The following is a 17135-nucleotide window of genomic DNA, read 5'->3' on the forward strand; positions in this document are numbered from 1 at the left end:
CTTATTTACAATGACTGCCTAGGAACAGTGTGATAACTGCCTTGTTCAGGGACAGAACGACAGATTTTTACCTTCTCAGCCTGAGGATTCGATCTAGCAACCTTTCAGTTACTGGCCCAAAGCTCTAACCACTAGGCTACCCTGCCGTCCAGTTTAACCAAACACAAAACCACATCATCCTCTGTGTCTTATTATTTTATTAAAGGAGTGGGAATTCATATTTCTTCTTGTTTATTGAGGATATAGCTAGAGACAGGATGATGTGATTAAAGAGAGAAGGCCTCTCAAGTAGGCCCTCCAAGCCACCACCACCATTTGTCTTAATGGATAGGAAATGCTTGAGGCGGTTTTTGAGTGATTCAGCTACAACTAAAAACAATTCAGGGAGCACTGCGTGGGGGGGGGGGTGGACACACACCTGCTCTGAGGTCTTGTAAAAGGCCACAGAAGCATTGACCAGCTTGAGTCGATCCTCCATCTTGAGCATGAGCTGCTGCCAGTGCATGGCCACCTTCTCGGCGCAGGCCCGTATGCCGTCCGGGTCAAAGTGGCCCGCCTGGAGCATGACCTCAGCCTTCTGCTGCACCTGCAGGGCACTCTGGTGGGTCTTCTGGAGGGAATTGGCATGAAACAGGGACTGAGGGGACACACACAGAGAGAGAGGGTTGTTTAGGGTCAGGGTAAGTGAGGGGTCAATGTTACATGATAGTGTCTTAATTGTAATGTACAGGGTAAATATGACATTTTTACAAACTGAACATGTGCTAAGACTTGACATAGTTTCATGTTTACATTTTTTTTCTTCTACAATGACGTTTTTTTGGGGCTGAGATTACATTCACTAAGTGAGTCGTTGGAGCATGTCGAAACTGATAGGATCAAAAGAAAGGGTAGCGCTGCTCTCAGATCAGCTTTCCCCATTCAAATCTTACCTCAACATTATAATTACTTCATAATACTGATGACGGATCAGCTCCTAGAGAGATATTATCACCTACGGCTGCAAATACAGAGGTGGCTTATTCTAATGCTTACCCAATAATGATGCACTAAATCACAGATTTGGCATATCGTTGCACATGTTGTTACACATCATGAAATATATTGAGACAGTAGGCTACAATTTGCATGACTTCAATATGATTTAAATACATAGGCCTATGTATGTATCCTATAGGCCTACTGTATTTATATTTTAATGTAGTCATCTCGGTTTTCATTTGAAGCATCTTTTTATCCTCTGCATGTTTAACAAAGACATTGGCAACTTTGTATCTGTTGTCAACTTCTGAAGTTATCAGCGGTCACAGATGAACATCTTGATTCTATGTTTAGCGGAGAGGGCAAAAGAGCATCTAACAGCGCACCCAAGCGGTTCTACGTGGTCTGAGGCAGGCGCTAAATAACAAGCGTTTTCAAGCGCAACTTTTTCGAGCCGTTTCCCAAAAATGTACTGCTCGAAAAGCTCGAAAAGATTTAATGACGCTTCTACGAAGGTTCTAATTATGAACTTAGCCATAAGATGCTTTTGGGAAACTGGGCCTGGTCAATAGTAGTGCGCGGTATGGGAAATAGGGTGCCATTTGTGATGCACCCTAGTCTGCCAACTTCCTCTCCTATTTTTTCCTCATCTCACATACGTATGTCCTCTAGAAAGGAAAGATTCAGTTGTAACCGTGTCAAACGTCTGCCTGTTTTTGTTGCTTGGCTAGTCTGAGCAGCATCACAAAGGAAAAAATGTATCTGAATTGAAGAGACGCAGAATGCACGTTTTTACAAGTGTACTCAATCTTACAGAATTAAATCCTGACAGGCAAACTACCATGTTGTGCTTTCCCTGCCAGATCCAGGCCTGATTTACAACTATAAATTCACCAAAGACAACCAACGCAGGAGAAACGGAAAGGATGCAGTCAAGAGTCATTCAACATTTCTGCAGTTACACAAGAAGGAATACAGTATTTAACTTTTAGTTACTACTTTTAATCAAAAATATGATGATTTGTGTATTGTCAAAAACAAAGCAAAGTTCAGGAATTGTCTCCAAACAGAATGCGATCAATTGAGTATGTCTTTTGAATTGAGTTTGAAAATTCCATTCGAAATATTTATTGAATCGGTACAAGCAATGTACCGTTACATAACAAATATGGAATTTCCTCTCTGGGTGACTCCTGTTACCCAACACTATAGGCCTGCCCACACTACATCGTAGAGCATGCTTGCGCCCTAAATGGCACCCTATTCCCTTTATAGTGCAGTACGTTCACACTGGGCCCATAGGGCTTTGGTCAAAAGTGGTGCACTACAGTATATAGGGAATAGGGTGCCATTTTGGAGCACACCAGGCAACTGGTCCACAGCTAATGGAGGGTAACTCCTCAGGAAATGACAGGAACAAGAGCCATACACCTTTCCTAAAGCATCCATCTTAGAGGAGTACTATACCAAATAACAGATGTTGGTTCCTGTAGTGTAGAACGCTCTGCCAATGCAGTTACCTTAACAATATCCATTTAGCATCAAATATGATACACTACATGACCAAAAGTATGTGCACACCCTTTCAAATGAGTGGATTCAGCTATTTCAGCCACACCGACAAGTGCACAAGAACTGTTCGTCGGGAGCTTCATGAAATGGGTTTCCATGGCCGAGCAGCCGCACACAAGCCTAGGATCCCCATGCGCAAAGCCAAGCGTCGGCTGGAGTGGTGTAAAGCTCGCCGCCATTGGACTCTGGAGTGATGAATCACGCTTCACCATTTGGCAGTCAGACGGAAGAATCTGTGTTTGGCGGATGCCAGGAGAACACTGCCTGCCCCAATGCATAGTGCCAACTGTAAAGTTTGGTGGAGGAGGAATAATGGTCTGGGGCTGTTTATCATGGTTCGGGCTAGGCCCCTTAGTTCCAGTGAAGGAAAATCTTAACACTACAGCATACTAGACAATTCTGTGCTTCCAACTTGGTGGTAACAGTTTTGGGGAAGGCTATTTCCTGTTTCAGCATGACAATGCCCCCGTGCACAAAGCGAGGTCCATACAGACATGGTTTGTCGAGATCGGTGTGGAAGAACTTGACTGGCCTGCACAGAGCCCTGACCTCAACCCCATCAAATACCTTTGGGATGAATTGGAACGTGGACTGCGAGCCAGGCCTAATCAGCCAACATCAATACCCGACCTCACTAACGCTCTTGTGGCTGAATGGAAGCAAGCCCCCACAGCAATGATCCATCATCTAGTGGAAATAATGCTCATGATTTTGGAAAGATGTTCGATGATTGATACACGTAGTGTATCAACCGGCTGGTTGAGCACATTTTTACCAAATTCTTGCTTTTTAGCCTTTTTACATGTTAACTATTTATTTTCACATTCAAGGTCTCTACTAACAGGAATGGTACAATATTAATCCCTCACCTACTGAATTCCTGCCATATATCCCATATCTTTGGTCAGTGATTTTTTGTTTTCTTACAGCCCTCTGAGTAGGCACTTTAAGTGCCACAACACTGAACTGCGGCAACCCAAAAGGATACAATGTATGTAAATGCCAAAACATGCTCTACCAGCCAGTTGAAAATAAGGTTGAAGAGCTTATTTTCATTCCCCCAAATGGATTCAGAGCTGTGCTGGATGGGATTCAGGACACACACATGCATGCACGCATAAAAGAATGCACTGAAACAGGCCACTGGGCCTCCGGTACCAGGCTCCAGTTCTCAGAGTGAGAGCCACGGCAGAGCTTGTGCGTGTGTGTGCTGATACAGGACTTTACCAGGCAGCCCCATCCTGTGTGTGAGCGTTTGCCGTCATGCTCAGACCAGCAGCTATTTAAAGAGCTGAACCAAAACAAGCAGTGCACTGGTGTTGACAGAGAATGTTTGTGTGTGTGTGTGTGTGTGTGTGTGTGTGTGTGTGTGTGTGTGTGTGTGTGTGTGTGTGTGTGTGTGTGTGTGTGTGTGTGTGTGTGTGTGTGAGACTAAGCGTATATGGAGTTTACACCAAATATCTGTGTGTGTTTGTGTATGTGTGTGTGCGTGCGCATGTAGTTTCATGACAGCGCACATTGAAGTGATTAGCCTTGTCAGTCTGGTTCGGCAGGGGGGGAAAGCGGTTACCTCGATGGCCAGCTGGAACTGTTCATGCTCCCTCTGGAGTTGCTCTGCCTCTGACAGCGAGCTGGCATTTACCATGCTGGCATTCAGCATGGAATCCCCATTCCGGATCCAGCCCAGAACCTGCACAGGACACACAGAGTAGGAGTACAGTTAGGCCTGGGCCAGAGGAGGCTGGTGAGGGTAAGACGGCTCATAATAATGGCTGGAAAGTGGTGAATAGGATGGTATCAAACACCTGGAAACATGTTGTTCCTGTGTTTTTCATACCATTCCAATGATTCTGTTCCAGCTATTACTATTACATGAGCCTGTCCTCCGACTTAAAGTGCCACCAGCCACCACTGGTGGGCAAACATTCTGGGCAAACATCAGCTCACAGGAAGCGATGGTCAATGTGGCTAGAAGAACTCTGGATTATTGGTTGGCGTCAACGTAACATAATACAGTACCCATAATGTCACTTTTTTATGAGCATGAAGACACTCAGACATGGTTAACTGTAAACAGCAGTTGAAAACCTAAGGATGGATTTAGAAATACACAAAGTCATTTAGACAGAGCTTATGTAATACATATCTAATGCAACCCCAAAATCAAGCATGAACTACAACTAGAGGCACAAAGCGCTTTAGAACAGTTGAGCTTCATAAAAGCACATATTGTTGGCATAATTCGACATAAACAAGGGAATAAACTAGGATTAGCAGTAGTATTTTCTTCGCGGGCATTTAACTATTAGATATTACATACGTTCCCTTTTGTTCATTTAGGAATCCCACGAGGGATTAGAAACATGGATTGTTTTTTCTCTCTAGCTTCCTAAAACTCAGAGACCGGCTGTGCAGTTTAGGGGGATACTGAGGGTATGGCTAATCCGTACCACCTTCTTTCTTTCTTTCTTTCTTTCTTTCTTTCTTTCTTTCTTTCTTTCTTTCTTTCTTTCTTTCTGTCTCTGTACGTGTCTGTCTGTCCCTTCCTCTCTCTCTTTCTTTATTTCTTTCTTTCTTTCTGTCTCCTTCTCTCCCTCTATCTCCCGGTCTCTCTATCTCCCCTCTCTCTTCCGCTTCATATCTCTGTCTCACTCTTCCGCTCTCTTAGCCCTGCCCATTGCTACACCTTCTCCTCCTCCCTCCACCACCACAATACCTGGGCTGAGCACAGTCACAGAAGCCTCCTTCAGAGATACTCTGCGACAATCAGGTTTATTTCCTGCCTTCCTTCCATTAGAGTGCATCATGCAAAGTGGAGCCTCTTCACTCCCAAGTCCCCGGTGACAGCAGTTTGTTTGGCCCTCAATTACTACAGCCCAAATGAGATTAGTGCAGAATGCGGCTAGCGCGAGGCGAGACACTGAGGATGGCGTGAGGGAAGTTAGCAGCCATCTGGGAACACCTTCCTAATACGGAGCTGTGTAATCCATGTATCAATTGTCTCGAGGCTTAAAAAGTCTCCTCCCCTTCATCTATAATAACTGAAGTGGATTTGACAAGTGACATCAATAAGGGATCATGGCTTTCACCTAGATTCACCTTGTCAGTCTATGTCATGGAAAGGTGTTCTTAATGTTTTGTATAGTCAGTGTACGTGTGTCACTACCACTGCGACAAAGATAATTCATTATTTACGGAAACTGCAGCATTATTTCTATTGAGACGTGTTTTGTCTTGAAATATTATCCAATAAATATCAATTTCATTTGATATCGAGGCTGAATAATTTAACTCTAGATGTAATACTGACTATAAGAAGTGATTTGCTATGCGGATGGCCTGGTTGAATTCAGTCAGAGAGCGATCCAGCATATTTGAATCATCGATCTGTATTTCCACAGTTTGTATTTCTTGAATAGTGAGGAAGGCACACAGCTAAATGTGCTCTTTGTCAAACTGACATTCGGATGAAAATGTCCTCAAAGAGCTGCTCTCTCAGATGTGCGTCCCAAATGGCACCCTATTCCCTACATTGTGCACCACTTTTGCCCTGGTCAAAAGTCATGTACTATGTGAGGAATGAGGTACCACTTGGGACGCATCTTCGGAGTGACACGGATGATACTTTACTAGCCTGTCGGAGGATGATTAAATAATCACAACAGCTGAAGAAAATGCATTTCAAGTTTAGTGTTTTTCAATGGCACTGACATACATTGAGTTGACATTTTATCCTACAAGCAGAAAAGTAGTTAGAAACATGAGTGAAAAGCAGTCTTCACCAGGCAGCTGATACAAGCCAAACATTGAACCCCTGCTGGAAGCCATGCACTCACACTGACTGTTTGATGTAGGGTGTATCCTGCTGGGTTCTCTCATTGTGTGTGTGTGTGTGTGTGTGTGTGTGTGTGTGTGTGTGTGTGTGTGTGTGTGTGTGTGTGTGTGTGTGTGTGTGTGTGTGTGTGTGTGTGTGTGTGTGTGTGTGTGTGTGTGTGTGTGTGTGTGTGTGTGTGTGTGTGTGTGTGTGTGTGTGTGTGTGTGTGTGTGTGTGTGTGTGTCTGTGTGTCTGTGTGTGTTGGAAACAGCTATGGACTCTCACCAGTCCAGTTCACCCTAATTAGCCATAGTGTGTTTGCGAGTGCATATACAGTACCTTCAGAAAGTATTCACACCCCTTGACTTTTTCCACATTTTGTTGTGTTACAGCCTGAATTTTAAATTAATTAAATTGAGATTTTGTATCACTGGTATACACACAATACCCCATAACGTCAAAGTGGAATTATGTTTTTCGAAATGTTTACAAATTAATAAAAAATGAAAAGCTTAAATGTGTTGAGTCAATAAGTATTCAACCCTTTTGATATAGCAAGCCTAAATCCGTTCAGGAGTAAAGATTTGCTCAACAAGTCACATGATAAATGGCATGGACTCTGTGTGCAATAATAGGGGTTAACATGATTTTTGAATAACTACCTCATCTCTGTACCCTACACATACAATTATCTGTAAGGTCCCTCATTCGAGCAGTGATTTGCAAACACAGATTCAACCACAAAGACCAGGGAGATTTTTCAATGCCTCACAAAGAAGCGAACCTATTGGTAGATGGGTAAAAATAAAACAAAAGCAGACACTGAATATCCCTTGGAGAATGGTGAAGTTATTAATTACACTTTGGATCGTGTATCAATACACCTAGTCACTACAAAGATACAAGCATCCTTCCTAACTCACTTGCCGGAGAGGAAGGAAACCGCTCAGGGATTTCACCATGAGGCCAATGGTGACTTTAAAACAGTTACAGAGTTTAATGGCTGTGATAGGATGGATCAACAACAGTGTAGTTACTCCACAACACTAACCTAAATGACACAGTAAAAAGAAGGAAGCATGTACAAAATAAAAATATTCCAAAACATGCATCCTGTTTGCAATAAGGCACTAAAGTAAAACTGCAACAAAATATGGCAAATAAATGAACTTTATGTCCTGAGAATAAAGTGTTATGTTTGGGGAAAATCCAATACAACACATCACTGAGTACCACTCTTCATATTTTTGTTATGGGTGTTCTTGTCATCAGGAAGGACCAGGGAGTCTACTTTCCTACAGAGAGTAGGAGACAAATGCACCTTTCAGCAAGACTATAGCCTAAAACACAAGGCCAAATATACACTGGAGTTGCTTACCAAGATGACATTGAATGTTCCTGAGTGGCCTAGTTACAGTTTTAACTTAAAATCATCTTGAAAATATATGGCAGGACTTGAAAATGGCCGTCTAGCAAATGTTGTACATTCCAGGTGAGTGTAACCGATGTGAAATGGCTAGTTAGTTAGCGGTGGTGCGCGCTAATAGCGTTTCAATCGGGTGACGTCACTCGCTCTGTGACCTGAAGTAGTTGTTCCCCTTGGTCTGCAAGGGCCGCGGATTTTCTGTGAGCGATGGGTAACGATGCTTCGAGGGTGGCTGTTGTCGATGTGTGCAGAGGGGCCCTGGTTCAAGCCCAGGTAGGGGCGAGGAGAGGGACGGAAGCTATACTGTTACATGTGCAAAGCTCTTAGAGACTTACCCAGAAAGACTCACAGCTATAATCGCTGCCAAAGGTGATTTTAACATTTGAGTCAAGGGTGTGAGATATTTCTGTTTTTCATTTTCAATAAACTTGCAAACATTTAAACATTTCCAAAAACATGTTTTCACTTTGACTTTATAGGGTATTGTGTATCACAGGAGTTTGGTGGCACCTTAATTGGGGAGGAATGGTATCAAATACATCAAACACATGGTCCATTCCAGTCATTATTATGAGCCGTCCTCCCCTCATCAGCCTCCACTGTTGTGTATGGAAGGGTGAGAAAAACATGTATTTAATCCATTCAGAATTCAGGCTGTAACACAACAAAATGTGGAATAAATCAAGGGGTATAAATACTTCCTGACGGCACCGCACAACATGAGCATGTGTACGTGTGTGCATGCGTACTCCCACCCACCTGTTTGACTTCTGACTGCAGGTGGCGGAGCTGCAGACACTCCTGCAGTCTCTTCTGGGTCTGGTCAGCGCTCACGTCCAGCTCATGCTGCTTCTCATGGAGGAACTCCAGCAGCTCCTGGACCTGAGTGGCCAGATCCACCTCCTTTTCCCCAGTCAGCTCAATGCCTGTGCCGCCACACAAAACTACTGTCACTACCACACGTAACCATACAGTCACGCATAGTTATATTCCATAAATTAGCCTATTCGGTTGTCAGTTTTAAATGTTCTGCTTTTCTTCCTGTCAGCAGAGTCTGAACGCTAAGACCAAATTGTATTGGATTTATTTGAGTGTTTCCACCTATCACTGGGCAATAGGAGTGGCTGCAGACCTTTGTGGTATATATGAAGGATGTGTTATAAACTGTAGCACTAGGTGGCGCTAGTCCACTAGTCCTTCTCCATTTCAATCTGTCCGCGTTCCTTCTCAATTAATGAATTAAAATCACCCTACTTAAAAAGACAACACTTCCCTTCAATGTCTAATTAAATAATGACTGTGATTACCCCAAACCCAAAGGGTTATGAAGTCTATCCCAAAAGGAACCCTATTCCCTATGATGCACGACATTTGACCAGAGCTCGGAGGAGCACCACTCCAAAAACCTGCAATGAAACTGTCCATACTGTAAATGTACACTATAAAATGTGACACTAGTACAGCTGGCTATTTTAATCTCCCATCCTGAAATATTGTCTAGAGCCCAGCACAAACCTTTTGGAGGGCTTAGGTCTCCATTGGTCCCGACTGAGGGGGATGTCACAGTCCACACAGTCCATGAAGGGCACACGAGGGTGGCCCAGATTTCAGCTCCACCCCCCGCCCTCCCCTTCCTCCCCCCTCTTGGCACAGAGTGATGGCTGGCACGGTGGATGCTCCTCACCCCTCTGGTGTGTGTGAGGGGGGCTATGGGGAGGTGGTGTGCGTGCGTCCCAAATGGCACTCCATTCCATATAAAGTGCACTACTTTTGACCCGGGCTCATAGGGCTCTGGTCAAAAATAGTGTATTATATAGGGAATAGAGTACAATTTGCGATGCAGCTCAGGCCTCATATTAAGCCCCATGCAGTGCAGTGGGGAGGGTAAGAGGATTGTGCTGAGGGAGAAGGAAAGCCATGCTTTTTTAACCTAATTCCTGACTCCTCTCTCTCCAGATGGTAAACACCAGATTCGCCCCCGGCACCTCTGATGCTGCCTCCCTCCACCCCATCCTACTATCAACTCCTTCCACTTGGCCCAAGTCAGGTGACCTCTGCTCTCTCTGAGTTGGCAGGGCAGCACATTCTCAGTCACATCAATGCTCCTGTCGCAATCTCTGAACCCGCAGACACAATAGGAGTCTTGCAGCCAGAAACGGACTGGCAAATATCAGATGGGCTTTTTAATTTTTAGCCCAGCGGGCCTGTCTAAATCTTTTTTTTTTTTTTTTTTGGCAGAATGATCATTGTTTGGCAAATAATGGGAGCCTCAAGGAAAGAAATGGGACTGTATTTGGGCCTTCAAGACAAAAAATGTGCCTGTGTTAGAAAAGCCTGGACCTCAGCTAGAAAGGTGGCTTGTGTTTCAGAGGACGCATGGCTCTTGACCTTCGCCTCTCCCGAGTCCGTACGGGAGTTGCAGCGATGAGACAGAAGTATTACAATGTAAACATGCTTTTAACCTGCATATTTCAAGACATGGCATATGGGGGTGTAGTGAGATACCCAATGGACTGGACGATTCTCTTCTCATCACTCATCTTGAAAAAATGTATACTTAAAACTTGAAATACATACTACAAACTTGGAAGTCAATCAACCCACCATCATAACAATAGCATGAAATAGCATGGGTGACCGAGAAAAACAAATTGATACAATTTAAGGCCAAGTGGCAAACAATAATGCAGGCACTAGAAGAGATGGGGGTGTGAGCATGCGGTTCTGGGCAGATGAGATGTAGTCAATGTTTGTGTGTAAGTTGTAAGTTCTTCTTCGTCTGTATAAGTTTGTAAATGGAGTAGAGAATACAAAATACAAAAAGAAAAAAGAAAGTTAAAGGAGAAATGCTTGTACCTAAAAAAAATTTAAAAAAAGGGAAGGCCTTAAAAATGGTCAAAGACTCCAGCCACCCAAGTCATAAACATTTATAAATGTTCCATCCCTAGAATAAGTCACTTTTTTCCCGGGTAACCAGGGAAGCGTTATTCATAAGCATTAGAAAGTATATACTGTAAATAGGCATATGTCTGGATTTGATTAGAGCTTTGATCTAGCCTGATGCTACCTGAGTCTGAAGAACCATCCATTAAAATAAAAAATGATGAGCCCTACATTAAAGACATTTAATGATCCCAAGCCCAAAAAAGCCCAAATGATTGTGCCGTTATCCAACACATATATGATATAGGCTACTGCACATTACGCACAACAGAAAAACAAAAGCCCATATATGTAGCTAGCTATATGCTCTCTTGGGTAAATAAATGAAACCAGCTCCAGTAGGCTAATCTTTTGGAGTGTGAACTGTATTACTGTACTGTATTGTATTATACGGACTGTTGAAACCATGATAAAGCGGGGAGAGAACTTGTGATTCTGGTGCAGCACATGCAGCCTACAAAGTCACAAGTATAGGCTAGCGAATTTGATTTTCATTTAGAAATTTAATAGGGACTATTTGTATAATTAGTAGGCTGACGCATATATACGCATATTTCCATAATATTATTAGCCTACCTCCTCTTTCTCTCTCTAATGTTGCTTCATTACTTCCAACAGTTAAATGAAATAAGTTATGTTGTCCACATCTTCATCACTCTAATGACATCCTTGAATAATATAGGACAAAAGTTAGATGCAGAAGGTTTTCACTTGTCTTCACAAAGATTGAATGCTTATGGGTCTGAATAAATAACTGCTATAGCCTTCCGCCATCGCTCATTCGTTCTTCTTTCAAACTACCCGTGAGTTCTATTGGCTGATTTATTTAACATTCAGCCAACAAGAGTTTGCGTCCCTCTTCGAATAGTCTATCGGTATAAAAAAAATGCACAAATAAAATAATGTCCAGCAAGCTATTCCTGCATGGGACTCCAAGAGCTAAGGAGCGTTTAGTAATGAGAGGCCAGCGAAGCACAGGTGCGTGTGTATTGGGCAAGAGACAGAGGTTATAAGTTAGAAGCTTATTATGCACAACCCATCATTAATTAGATTCATATAAGGATAATACTGCATTGAATGTATTACTGTATGTATTAAAGAGGTAGGCTAAGACATCTATATATAGGGCTATATATCAATGTAGAACAGGATTGTCTCTTTTTGATGCAATTAGAATGGAGTTGATGGAGAGAGAGAAAGGCTGCGAGAGTTTTCACGCGTGCACTGATTTAAAGCAACGATATTCGATTGATAGGCTGTTTTAAAACTCTCCAGCTGCAATTTAAAAAGGTAAAACCTTTACGATTAAAAAATAAGGTGACCCGAAAGACAGATAGAGATGTGAAAATTAGACGCGCATTCGGTCTTTATATTACTGTAGCATAGACTATGCTGAAGAAAATGTAGGCCTACCTGTCACAAGAAAGAAAGTGATCATGATGAGATGATAGGTCTACATGCATTGTGAACTGCGCTCCATACTGAGATGGGCTGTCTGTTCCCACCCTGAGCGTTGATGATTCATCATGCAGAGGCCGTAGAGAAGCCAGATTTATACATTGCATATAATGTAACAGTTCCATTTCACACCATGCTGTTCATATAAATAATTTATTATAATTTACCGGTTTCTCGCAGTTATTTATCCTGGGAAAAGGGAGTGGTTTTGGGTGGTAAATCCCGATAAGTCTCGGTAACAGGGTTTCCGCTATTCAAATAATGTACTTTCCCTCCCTTCCCTGTAACCGGCTCCGGTCTGGTCTTAGTCTCTCTCACCTGAGGCCTGGACTTCCATGATGTACTGGTGCAGGTCCTGTCCCTGCTGCATCACCTCGAAGGTCATGTTGTTCATGGCCAGCTTGCGCTCCGTGTGGCGTTGCAGCCGCTGCTCGGCCAGGGTCAGGTCCTCCGAGTTGAAGTCATTCACCTGGCGCAGCAGGTCCTCGTTCCACGAGTCCAGCTCCGCCGTCACCTGCAGGGAGGTCAGCCAGGCAAGGTTAATGATGTAAGTGTTGCACCTGGATGGGCAAAGGAACTCACACTGAGACCGAGTGTTATCGATTATGAAATGAAGTCGTTACGTGCAGCTCAGATGACACTGTGAAAGATGAAGCTATACCAAACAAAGCTATTCCACTGGACATACAGTACATTACATGGATAGTAGCTATATAGCTCTCCCTGTATTATTGTTCTTAATGACAGCATTGGGTAATAATCCCCCCCAAAGTAATTTACTACTGTAGTCATTTAAGTTCCATTGGTAGTCTTTCTTTTATTCACTGTAGTATAATGCCATGTTTTTCTGAAACTTTAAGACCCTAGATCCGCCCATTAGTAATTCACGGCACGTCGCGGCCTAGGACATACTAAAGAGCAACACTGCTCCACACTGCAGTTCAGTGGAGGCCTAGTCCTCATCAGGGACTACAAAGACAGTTATCTATCAAAGTCAACTGACATTAGGTCTCTCCAAGCCTCACGCTAAGACCATTAGATTACTGTGTGGCCAGCAGATGCCATCTCACAAACACACGAACACACGCTCATGCACATACACACCCACCCATACATGCAAACAAGCACACACATACGTTTGCACATACACACACATAGACACCAGTGGAGGCTCCTCATAAGAGATAGGGGAGGACCATCCTCCTCAGTGAATTTCAGAAAAATACAAATATTGAAACATTAAAAAAGTAATCATTTTCGATAAAACTATACTAAATATATTCATGTCACCAAATAATTTATTAAAACACACTGTTTTGCAATGAAGGTCTACAGTAGCCTCAACAGCACACTCTGGGGTAGCACCATGGTGTAGCCAGAGGACAGCTAGTTTCCATCCTCCTCTGGGTACATTGCCTTCAATACAAAACCTAGGAGGCTCATGGTTATCACCCCCTTCCATAGACTTACAGTAATTATGACAACTTCCAGAGGATGTCCTCCAACCTATCAGAGCTCGTGTTGTCCACCCAATCAAAGGATCAGAGAATAAATCTAGTACTTAGAGCATAAGGTACAGCTAGCTAGCAAATTTAACAACTTAATTTATCTTCAACAATGAAGGAGAAGCAAGAGAGAGAGAGAGCGAGAAAGAGAGAGGGGGCTAGCTAAACTCAGCAAAAAAAGAAACGTCCCTTTTTCAGGACCCTGTCTTTCAAAGATAATTCGTAAAAATCCAAATAACTTCACAGATCTTCATTGTAAAGGGTTAAAAACTGCTTCCCATGCTTGTTCAATTAACCATAAACAATTAACGAACATGCACCTGTGGAATGCACCTACTGACTCTGAAAAACACCAAAAGAAAGATGCCCAGGGTCCCTGCTCATCTGCGTGAACGTGCCTTAGGCATGCTGCAAGGACTGCAGATGTGGCCAGGGCAATAAATTGCAATGTCCGTACTGTGAGACGCCTAAGACATCGCTACAGGGAGACAGGACGCACAGATGATCGTCCTCGCAGTGGCAGACCACGTGTAACAAAACCTGCACAGGATCGGTACATCAGAACATCACACCTGCGGGACAGGTACAGGATGGCAACAACAACTGCCTGAGTTACACCAGGAACGCACAATCCCTCCATCAGTGCTCAGACTCTCTGCAATAGGCTGAGAGAGGCTGGACTGAGGGCTTGTAGGCCTGTTTTGTAAGGCAGGTCCTCACCAGACATCACCGGCAACAACGTCGCCTATGGGCACAAACCCACCGTCGCTGGACCAGACAGGACTGGTAAAAAAATGCTCTTCACTGACGAGTCACGGTTTTGTCTCACCAGGGGTGATGGTCGGATTCGCATTTATCGTCGAAGGAATGAGCATTACACCGAGGCCTGTACTCTGGAGCGGGATCGATTTGGAGGTGGAAGGTCCGTCATGGTCTGGGTCGGTGTGTCACAGCATCATCGGACTGAGCTTGTTGTCATTGCAGGCAATCTCAACGCTGTGCGTTACAGGAAGGGTACCCTCATGTGGTACCCTTCCTGCAGGCTCATCCTGACATGACCCTCCAGCATGACAATGCCACCAGCCATGTTTCAGTTGTTGAATCTTATGCTCATACAAATATTTACACATGTCAAGTTTGCCGAAAATAAACGCAGTTGACAGTGAGAGGACATTTCTTATTTTGCTGAGTTTATATTTAGTTGTATTTTTTTTCCACTTTCACTGACTTAGCTAGCGAATGCAGCTAGCTAGTTTCACCTACTCATACACCCAGCTGAAAACAGAGAGGGATTCTAGGTTAGCTAGATGGCTATGGCTATCCAACACTGGAACTCTTCAAAGTCAAGGTAAACTTTTGGTTGTATTAATTTATTTCCACCGGTACCCACCAGTGTATCGGCTAAACTACTTGCTGTACACTGTACTGCATAATTGTAGGGGATTTAGTAACGCATTATTTCTAGTAGCTATGTTGACTATGACGTTAGATAATGTGGTGATAACGATGTAGGCTGTGTGTAGGGGTTAGTGGTTAGGAAATTAAATTAAAGTTTGGCTAGGAGAGTTTTTTTCGCCTGTTGTGTTGTGCAATGAAGTCCACAAACAAAGGGAAAAGCTGAGAGGAGGAGAGCGCATAGATGCGAGAAGGAATTATACAACGAGCAAAGTGATCATGCTGTTTGTTGGTGGCTGCTATGAAAGTGAAATTTGCGGGGATCAGGGGTGTATTCATTCCGCCGATTCTATTGAAAAACGTTTCTTAGACGGAAGCAAATAGAACGAAACGGGGATAAACATACCTGAATTTGTCCAATAGAAACTCTCGGTTTGCAACTGTTTGGACTACTGTTTAAACCCTAGATCAGCCAGATGCAGGCAAGAGCGTGCAAGGCGGTATTGAATGTGTCACTGTCTGTCACCTTGATTACTCACATTTTTCTCCTGACCTGTGCTCCTACGTTGTAAACTTTAATTTGTAGGCTAGGTTGTAGCAACCTCATGATAGGTATCGGGAAAAATGTGTAATAAAAATAAGGCCATGCTCATAAAGAAAATGATCGTCCTCCCTGATCTTAAACGGCACCGCCATTGGCACACACCCAGCCACCCCCACGCACAGACCGTCTCCCCTCTCCCCCTCCCCCTCCCCCTCCTTTCCCTTGACCCCCACCCCCCCGGCCTCTGGTGCCTCTCACCTCGATGGTGTACTGCTCAAAGATGCGTAGCTGCAGGAAGATGTCCAGCTTGATCTTCCTCTCGTGGAACAGCTCCTCCATCTGGCCTTGGGCCTCGTCCAGCTGCTGCAGGACACTCTCGATGTGGGCGATGGAGCTGTTGTGGGGCATCTTGTTGGTGGACATGGCAGCGTCCCTGGTTGGGGAGAGAGAGAGAGAGGGAGAGCAGCAAGATTTGTGAACTGTTGCCACAAGAAAAGGGCAACCAGTGAAGAACAAACACCATTGTAAATACAACCTATAGTTATGTTTATTTACTTTCCCTTTTGTACTTCAACTATTTGCCCATCGTTACAACAAAGTGTATGGACATAATATGACATTTGAAATGTCTTTATTCTTTTATAACTTCTGTGAGTGTCATGTTTACTGTTCATTTTTATTGTTTATTTCACTTTTGTTTATTATCTACTTCACTTGCTTTGCCAATGTTAACATATGTTTCCTATGCCAATAAAGCCCTTGAATTGAATTGAGAGGGGGCGAGAGAGAGGGAGGGATTGTTGTTATTATTTTTTGGGGGGTTATTGCTTTTGTTTGTGTTGACAATGTAAGTTGCTAACTTTTCATGTCAATAAAGTACATTAGAGAGAGAGAGAGAGAGAGAAACCCTGAGCTGTGAGATCGGTAGTACTAAGGGCACGACTCAAATGGCACCCTATTCCCTTTATTGTGCACTACCTTTTGACCAGGGCTCCTAGTGGCACATTTCCATTCAGGATTTACCCAAAAGGCTCAGACTTTTCTGTTTCCATCTACGCGGGCCTGCACCCGTGTCTCACTGGGCCATGGCTCTGGCTGACCTGCTCTAACTTGCAGCCAATCCCAGGCCATTGGTACATTACTGATGTCATTTACATAACAATGGCCAACTGTGAACTTTAACACCTTCTCACAAAGCAACAGTCTTAATGATGCAGAGGTTGTTGATTCTGCTCTCCCCAAGTGTCACACTCCAATTGGAAACACAATTACACTGGAGTTCACATTAACATAACACACTGGTGTCGGCGGGAGTCTCCATGGAAATGCGGCAGTCCGTTCAAAAGTAGTGCACTATATAGGGAATAGGGTGCCATTTGGGACAACACAAAAATATAACGAGCAAAATAGGAGCAACGGAATGTTCTTGTCATGGCGTTAGTGTTCAATAAGGGAGGTTGTAAAATATGTCAGAAACGGAATAAGCCAATTCTCCTC

The 17135-nt window shown here is 43.6% G+C and overlaps 1 protein-coding gene across 2 annotated transcripts in view; it reads right to left on the minus strand.

The window, feature by feature from the left end:
- LOC106581831 (kalirin) overlaps positions 1 to 17135 on the minus strand; it is a 289877-nt gene that overhangs the window by 102515 nt on the left and 170227 nt on the right. For both annotated transcript variants that reach the window (XM_014164228.2, XM_014164230.2), the window contains exons 13-17: positions 15897 to 16071; positions 12513 to 12708; positions 8553 to 8719; positions 4124 to 4243; positions 419 to 637 (exon numbers count right to left, since the gene is read on the minus strand). In XM_014164228.2, the coding sequence (XP_014019703.1) occupies positions 419 to 637; positions 4124 to 4243; positions 8553 to 8719; positions 12513 to 12708; positions 15897 to 16071 (877 nt within the window). The remainder of the gene's footprint in view (positions 1 to 418; positions 638 to 4123; positions 4244 to 8552; positions 8720 to 12512; positions 12709 to 15896; positions 16072 to 17135) is intronic.

The sequence above is a fragment of the Salmo salar genome, chromosome ssa21 (assembly GCF_905237065.1).
Source record: "Salmo salar chromosome ssa21, Ssal_v3.1, whole genome shotgun sequence".
Classification (NCBI taxonomy): Eukaryota; Metazoa; Chordata; class Actinopteri; order Salmoniformes; family Salmonidae; genus Salmo; species Salmo salar.